Genomic DNA, 8,132 nt, shown 5'->3' on the forward strand with positions numbered 1-8,132 from the left:
ATAGCATACATTATACGAAGTTATACGACATCCTGGTGGCTGGAACCGCCGCAGGCTTCCTGGTGCCGCTCTTGCTGCTGCTGGTGATCCAGGCAGTGTCAGTGAGCGCGGCCGAGCGCTCCCACGAGGGCAAGGTACGTGCGGCCGAGCGCAGGCGCCGGGATACGGGGCTGTGGGTAATCACCTTGCACCTCCGAGACCTCGGCACTTTCTCCACTGCCCTTGGCCCTGAGGACCTGCCCCTCCCCGTGGTGCCTCATTACTCCTTCCAGCTCTTAAGGTGCAGCTCCAATCTCGCCTTTTGCTGGCGCTCGGTGTTCACTCTCCCTCCTGGGCGCAGGGCATCAAGAGCCTACTGTGTGCTAGGCCGCCTGTGTTATTTTGAGGGATGGGCACAGAGGTGAGTAAGGCTCCATCCTGCACTTGTGTTGATAAGAAACCTGAAATAAGATCACACCCGCCAGATGCCCGTGAACACTCTGAGAGAGGGGCCGGTGATAAGTTGTGTAGCACAGACTACACAAGGAATTGAGAGTTCAGGGACACCACAGCACTGTAGAGTAGAACATGCCACTTAGAGGTTATGGAGGGGCAGAAGACAGAGGGGAAGGCATTGCAGGTGAGGGGCACACCTTTGCAAAAAAGCAGGGATGCCTGAAAGTCTGTGGAATGTTGATAGGATGGTGAAGAAGCAATTCTTACTGGAGCAGAAGGTGGCATGGGCAATCAGTTTGACTGCTTGGCGTTGGCCACATTAAAAATGCCCAGAACGTCAAGTGAAGAACTGAGTCGTGATGCAGTGAAAACCTGGGAGCCATGGTAGGATTTTCTGAGGTCAGGAATATTGAGGAATAATTTACACACAGTAAAATTCACCCTTTTTTTCTCTCTCTCTCTTTCTTTCTTTCTTTCTTTCTTTTTTTTCTTCTTTTTTAAAAAGATGACCGGTAAGGGGATCTTAACCCTTGACTTGGTGTTGTCAGCACTTCTCTCTCTCTTTCTTTCTTTCTTTCTTTTTTTTCTTCTTCTTTTTTAAAAAGATGGCCGGTAAGGGGATCTTAACCCTTGACTTGGTGTTGTCAGCACCACGCTCTCCCAGTGAGCTAACCGGCCATCCCTATATAGGGATCTGAACCGTGGCCTTGGTGTTATAAGCACCACACTCTCCCGAGTGAGCCATGGGCCGGCCCTAAAATTCACCCTTTTTTAGTGTACAGTTAGGAGTTTTGACAAATGGATACAGTCCTACAATCACCACCATAATCACGATTTAGAACAGTTCCATCACCCCGGAAAATTCCCTCTTGGTCTTTTATAGTCAATTTCTTCTCTCTACCTGTAGCCCCTAGCAACCACTGATCTGATTTCTCTCTTTACAGTATTTCCTTTTCCAGGATTTCATGTAAGTGGAATCATTGCCTTTTGAGTCTGGCTTCTCCACTTAGCATAATGAATTTGAGATTCACTCATGTTGTTGCTCCTATTAGTAGTTTATTCCTTTTTATTGCTGTGCAGCATCACATTGTATGGATGTACCACAGATTATTTATCCATTCACCAGTCAAAAGATGTTCGTGTTGTTTCTATTTTTTGGCAATTATAAATAAAGCCTCTGTAAACATTGGTGTACAAGCATGTGACCATAAGTTTGCATTTCTCTTGGGTAAATACCTAAGAGTGGCATTGCTGGGGCATATGGTAACTGTATGCTTTATTTTATAAGAAACTGCCAAACTGTCTTCCAGAATAGCTGTACCATTTTGCATTCCCACCAGCAATGTGTGAGAATTCCAGTTGCTGTGCATCCTAACCAACATTTGATATTGTCAGGTTTTTTTTGTTGTTGTTGTTCATTTTTTAAAATTTTCCTCTTTTTTTATTTTTTTTGGTGACTGCTATGGGGATCCAAACTTGTGACCTCAGTGTTATAAGGCTGCACTCTAGCCGACTGAAAACTGGCCAGACTTATTTTTTTATTTTTTTATTTTAGACATCTAATAAATGTGTAGTGGTATCTCTTTGTGGGTTCAATTTGTATTTTTCTAATGACTAATGATGTTGTGCATCTTTTCATGTTCTTATTTGCCATCTGTATATTTTTGGTGAAGTGTCTGTTCCAATCTTTTGCCCATTCAAAAAAGTTGGGGTTTTTTTTGTTTGAGGGTTTTTCTTTCTTTCTTTTTTATTTTTTTGGTGGCTGGCCAGTATGGGGATTCAAACCCCTGACCTTGGTGTTATAAGGCTGTGTTCCAACCAACTAAGCAAACCGGCCAGCCAGAATTTTTAAATTTTGATCAAGTATAATTTATCAATTTTTTTCTTTTTTGGGTCATGCTTTTGGTGTCATAATTAACAATCTTTGCCTAATGCAGGGTCACAAAGATTCATTCATGTGTTTTTCTGTAGAAGTTTTATAGTTTTAGTTTTATGTTTAGTTCTGTGATTCATTTTTGGTTAAATTTTGTATGTGGTGTAAGGTTGGTCAAGATTTATTTTTTTGCATGTGGGTTGTTCCCGCACCATTTCTTGAAAAGGCTATTCTTCCACTGAGTTGCCTTTGCACATTTGTAAAAAATCAGTTGACCATATATAAGTGAATGTATCTCTAGACTCTATTTTTTTACCAGTACCATACTGTTATGATTAGTGTTTCTTTACAGTAAGTCTTGAAATCAGGTAATGTGGATTCTTTAATTTTGTTCTTTTTAAAACTACTTTTGACTATTCTAGTTCCTTGGATTTTCCATATAAATTTTAGAATAAGTTTGTCAATTTCTACAAAAAATCTGATGGAATTTTCATTGGGATTGCTTTGAACCTATAGGTCTGTCTGGGAAAATTGATATTTTAACAAGGTTGAGTTTTTGAACCCATGAACATGGTATACCTCTCCATTTACTTAGAATGTCTTTCATCATTATTTTCAGTATATAGATCTTACATCTACCTTGTTAGATTTATTTCTAAATATTTCACACTTTCTGATGCTATTGTAAATGTGTTTTTTATTTTTATTTTTATTTTTTTTTAAAAGATGACCGTTAAGGGGATCTTAACCCTTGACTTGGTGTTGTCAGCACCACGCTCAGCCAGTGAGCGAACCGGCCATCCCTATATGGGATCCGAACCCAGGGCCTTGGTGTTATCAGCACCGCACTCTCCCGAGTGAGCCACGGGCCGGCCCGTAAATGTGTTTTTTAAATTTCAATTTGTGTTCGTTCATTATTATAAGAAAATACAATGGATTTTTGTATATTCATCTTGAGTCCTGCAATTTTGCTAGACTCACTTATTAGTTTAATAGCTTTTTTTGTTGATTTTACATAGAAAAATGTCATCTGTGAATAAGGACAGTTTCATTTCTTCCTTTTCAATATGTATGGGTTTATTTCTTTTTCTTTTTCTCTTCTTATTGCACTGTCTTGGACCCCCAGCACAGTGCTGAGTAGGAGTGGTAAGAGTGAACATCCTTGCCATGGGATTCCTTTAGCAGGACAATGACTTGTCTAAAGGCTATTTTAGGAAGACTGGTGGGCAGCATTGACAAGAGAGGGGCTTCAGACATTGAGACAGCTGAAAGGTCAGAAGAGCCCTCTCTGCCTACCCCCCACCCCATCCTTTCAGTCACCATTCAATTACTCCACCATGCCCATATTTGCTTCCCCTCCCTCCTGTGACTCCTCTGCTCAGCCCTTACTCATCAGCCCCCTGTGGTCTACATGGCTTCTCTCTCCAGCCTCTCTTGGGCAGCACTCTCCCTTCCCATATCCTGTGGTTTTTCCAACCCCATGTCAGGTCATAGACCTGCCCTCCCTCTTCTGCCTAGAATGAGGCCCACCCAATGTAGTATCTGCAGCCTCAAGGGACCTAAACGAGGTCTGTACTCTGTGATTCACCAGACAGGGCCCTTTTCCATTACCTCCGGGACCCATCTCAAGCATTGTTCACATGCTCCCACTTCCATTCCCCTCTACCTCCATCCTCTGCCCCACCTCCCCCTGGGGTCACTAGCTTAGTGGCTGATAGCAAGGGCTCTAGAGCCAGACCATATAGTTTCAAGTTACAGCCCCACAACATACCAGCAGGGAGATCTTGGGTCAGTTACTTAGCCACCTGGTGACTCTGTTGCCTCATCTGTGAAAGTGGGCAGCATGGGTTAGTTTATGTAAGATGCATAGAATAGTGGCCATTATAAGTAAGTGCCCTAAACGTTGTTGTGGTTACCATTCCCTCCCAACATTTACATATGTTCATGTGTTTCTCATCTTAAATGCAAGGCAAAACCCTCTCTTAACGTCACAGGTCTCCACTCCACCTGTTGTACTGTCCTCTCCAGAACAGCCCTATGTCCTGAAAGAGTTGGCTGTGCTCACTAGCTCTGTTCCTCATTTTCCTCAGCCCACTTCAGCCCAGCCCCTGTCCTCTCTGTCACACTGATGCTGCGCTCACCAACTGGCCAAAGCCAACAGACAGTCCTCAGACGACTCTTTCTGAACTGTACATGGCTCCTCTGAAACTGAATGCACCTGAAGCGGCCCCTCCTCACCTCTCAGGGCACAGCTGTCTGTGCTTCCTGGGTGCTGACCCTCTGCCTGTACCTTGGCGTCTTGGCCAGCCACCTGCTGTCCTCACTCGACCCCCTCTCTGTGCTGCCCTGGCCATTCCCCACACCACTTTGGGCCCTGTGTTGCAGCTGCCTTCTCTGCCTTGTAAGTTAAGGCTGGCCGTGTTGTTTGCAGTGTATCCTCAATCCCCAGCATGGTGCCTGGAACATTCTTGAGGCCCTCAAATACTTTTGAATGAATACGTGAACCAACAAGCAAATGAATCGATAGCACTTTGGAAGAGAAGGAAAAAAAGAGAGAGAGAAGCCCAATGCCCTGATCCCTGCAGGAGAAGGGGGAGAGGAGAGACAGCAGGGAGCTGGGAAGGAGATGAAGCAAGAAGATGAACTTTGGCTTTGGTCCCGTGGAGTGTGAGGGCATTTGAGATGCAGAATTAGAGCAGGCGCCCCAGGTCTGGGTGCAGTAGCGAGGACAGTCTGAGTGCTTCGGAGCTGTTGGATTCCACTTGTGTCTGAGAGGGGTCTGTGTGGGGAGAGGAAGGTACTCAAATTGATTGGTCAGGTCTTATGAATTTTTTAAAACAATTTTCATTCCTTTAAGTATTTTCTATATCTTATAGACAATCAACCCTTTTCTATACTTCATATACATCTAATAAATCAAAATTTATTTCTCTAAATTTAAAATTCTGAAAATTTAATCAAACTCTTAAAAACACTTAATTAAAATCATTAGTAGAATTTTTCTATACTTCATATACATCTAATAAATCAAAATTTATTTCTCTAGATTTAAAATTCTGAAAATTTAATCAAACTCTTAAAAACACTTAATTAAAATCATTAGTAGAATACCAATTTCTCTTAAATGTTCTAAACACCTTAAAGCAGACAGAACCTCAAATAGCACAATTGTTAGTGTTGCTTTTTGGCAACAGTGGGACATTCCGGAGCTGTTCTGACTTTGCCTTCCTGAGGTGTCAGATGCTCTGCAGGGAGTCCTGGTTCCTTTTGGTGTTGAAGGTCTAAGTCTTTGTGACAGGGGAGCTGGTGGTGAGCAGAGGTGCTGCCGGACCACTTTCAGTTGTGACAAAGCATTTGATAGCTAAGGCTTTTGAAGTTGGAGTGCGGCTTGGCCTGCCCTGGGGAGGAAAAGAGGAGGCTCAGGAGGGGAGCGAGGCAGATGGGTGGAGGGGGAGGTGGAGACGAAAGGAGGAGAACCTGGTCAAGAGTGTCCAGGGAGGACTTGACCTTTGGGCTTTATCTCCCACTCCCCTGGAAGGAGTGCTGAGACCTCCAACGCCCAGTAAATACTCCGCCTCCCTTCTGCAGCTGCCCTGGGTGCGCGTGTCTGTCCTGGGGATGTGGCGGAGCTTTGAGGGGCTGGGACAGAGACCTGGGAGGGAAGAGCCAGAAGTGTTCAAGGCCTTCAGCCCACATTTTCCTGGGCATGTGATTTTGATTAGGAAGATATGATTGTACCCCCATACACTGCCCTTCCATACAGTGAAATTCAGTGAAGGCACAAGTTGAGGAAAAAAAGGGAGGTGGGAAAGTGGAGAAGTGGTAGGGGGTGGTAGAACAGTCTTCAGAGTCGTTTAGCAGCAAAAAGAAGATCTGAAAGTGTATCTGGAAGGAGGTAGCAGGAGGATGTGTGTGGCCAATGGAGACAGAGCAGGGGAGCATGCTGCAAAGATGGGGACAAGGTGATAGGAGATTTCTGAGAAGGCAGGAGAGGTGAGTATAGTGTCAGCATTTCTCTGGAAGAGCTACTTAGAAGTGGGTTGAGAGAGGCTGCTCCAGCTGGGAGCCCAGGAAGGGAAAAGGCCTCAGCTCACTCTTCCTTGCCCTTGGAGTCTTGCTGCAGCCTTTGGCTGGGCCCTGGAAGAGCTGACTGGCTCAGGGAGGGTCAGTGGGGGATGACCTGCCCAGTCCTGCTGGTTCTGAGATCCTCTTCCTGTTCCCGTCCCCATCCAGTGCACATACCTTCAGAGATACAACCCCTTCGACCAGGGCTGTGCCCACAACTGGTACTTAACAATTTGTGCACCGCTGGGACCCAAGTGAGTTGGCAAGCCAGAGGCCCAAGTGGTGGACTGTGGGGCTGGTGGGGTGGGGTGAAACTGGGTCTTCTCCCTGGCCCCTTACCACAACTCCCATGCCCTTACACTCACTGTTCCTGTTCCTTTGGGGTTTTCTCCAGGACACTGTGGGAGTCCATTGGGGCATCTCCACTTCCTTGCCTCTGTGGGTTCTTGCCCAAGAAATGGGGTAGAGGTGCACTGCAGCCTGGATGAGACTGGCCTCAGCTCCGAGACCTGAGCTGTGTGCTCCCCAAGCTGAGGGGGGAAGGGGGACCAAGCCAGGGAGGGCAGTGACCTCTTGCGTCTGGCCTGTTGCTCTCCAGGTACATGTCTGAAGCTATCTGGCTGCAGAGTATGGTGGGACCTGAATGGGTGCCCATGCCGAGCCTGCACTCCCCGACCTGCCCCTCTGCTCTCAGTGCCCCACCCCTCCCTGGCCCCCAGCCCCAACCTCTGGGTGTCTACAAGCCAGGGAAGGGTCCCCCAGGGAGTGGTGAGGCTGCAGCTCTCCAGGAGGTAAAAAGAGTGTGTGCGTATGTGTGTGTGCATGTGCACGCATATGTTGGGAGAGGGTGTCTGTGGGCTGTACAGGTGTTGGGAGAAGCCCCTGATGTTGGGCTGGCTCTGAAACTGGAGCATTCAGAGCTTGGGGAAGTGGGTTATAGACCTGAAGGGGTGTTGAAAGTAGGGTCACAGACCCCCGGAATACTTCCAGGAGTCCCTGGAGATACAAAGAGAAAAGACTACACCACTAACTTGCAGGTTGGCCTTAGGCCAGTCACTTACCCTTTTTTGGCCTCAGTTTCCCCAGCTATTAAAGAGGACTGAGACTAGTGAAGTGATTTATAACGTTCTGGGGAGGATGCCTTTATTTGAAGGAGATTTTTACTGGAAGCCCCATATGAAACATATGGAAGTGGAACGTTAGGAGCGAAGTGGGGGTGGGTAACCCACAGCCCCCCTTACCCCCCCCCCAGGGCGCTTCAGTGACATTCTGTGGTGCCAGCTCACTCCCTTTGCCCTGCCTCGAGAGAGACAAGGGGCTAGGGGAGAGCCTCCACACTCCCTCTCTGTGTTTAGCTCCACGCCGGCCCAGTGCTGCCCCTGCGGCGGGAGGCCCCCAGACGAGGCTCGGCCTTTCTCTCTCCCCTTCGCACCCGGCGATGCCAGGAGCACCTGTCCCTGAACCTCACCCCCTGAGCCCCGCGTGGAGGCCTCTCTGTGCCCGGTCCTTGCCCACTCCCCTGGCGGGAGTGCCGAGACCTCCAACGCCCAATAAATACTCCGCCTCCCTTCTGCAGCTGCCCTGGGTGCGCGTGTCTGTCCTGGGGATGTGGCGGAGCTTTGAGGGGCTGGGACAGAGACCTGGGAGGGAAGAGCCAGAATCCCTGGAGACCTGAGCTCAAGACCCAGCACACCTGGCCCTGTGACGTTGGGCAAGGCACTTAACATATCTCTCATCTTTCAAATGGGGCAACAGTAAT

General features: G+C 47.3%; 1 protein-coding gene across 1 annotated transcript in view; it reads left to right on the plus strand.

Moving 5' to 3' along the window:
• LOC103609763 (probable palmitoyltransferase ZDHHC19) overlaps positions 1–7,848 on the plus strand; it is a 9,745-nt gene extending 1,897 nt beyond the window's left edge. The window contains exons 3-6 of the mRNA XM_008594052.1: positions 21–134; positions 6,542–6,627; positions 6,972–7,173; positions 7,729–7,848. Coding sequence (XP_008592274.1) covers positions 21–134; positions 6,542–6,627; positions 6,972–7,173; positions 7,729–7,848 — 522 coding nt within the window. The remainder of the gene's footprint in view (positions 1–20; positions 135–6,541; positions 6,628–6,971; positions 7,174–7,728) is intronic.
• The last annotated feature ends 284 nt before the right edge of the window (positions 7,849–8,132 follow it).

Source organism: Galeopterus variegatus, unplaced genomic scaffold, assembly GCF_000696425.1.
Source record: "Galeopterus variegatus unplaced genomic scaffold, G_variegatus-3.0.2 Scaffold10060, whole genome shotgun sequence".
NCBI classification, from domain to species: Eukaryota; Metazoa; Chordata; class Mammalia; order Dermoptera; family Cynocephalidae; genus Galeopterus; species Galeopterus variegatus.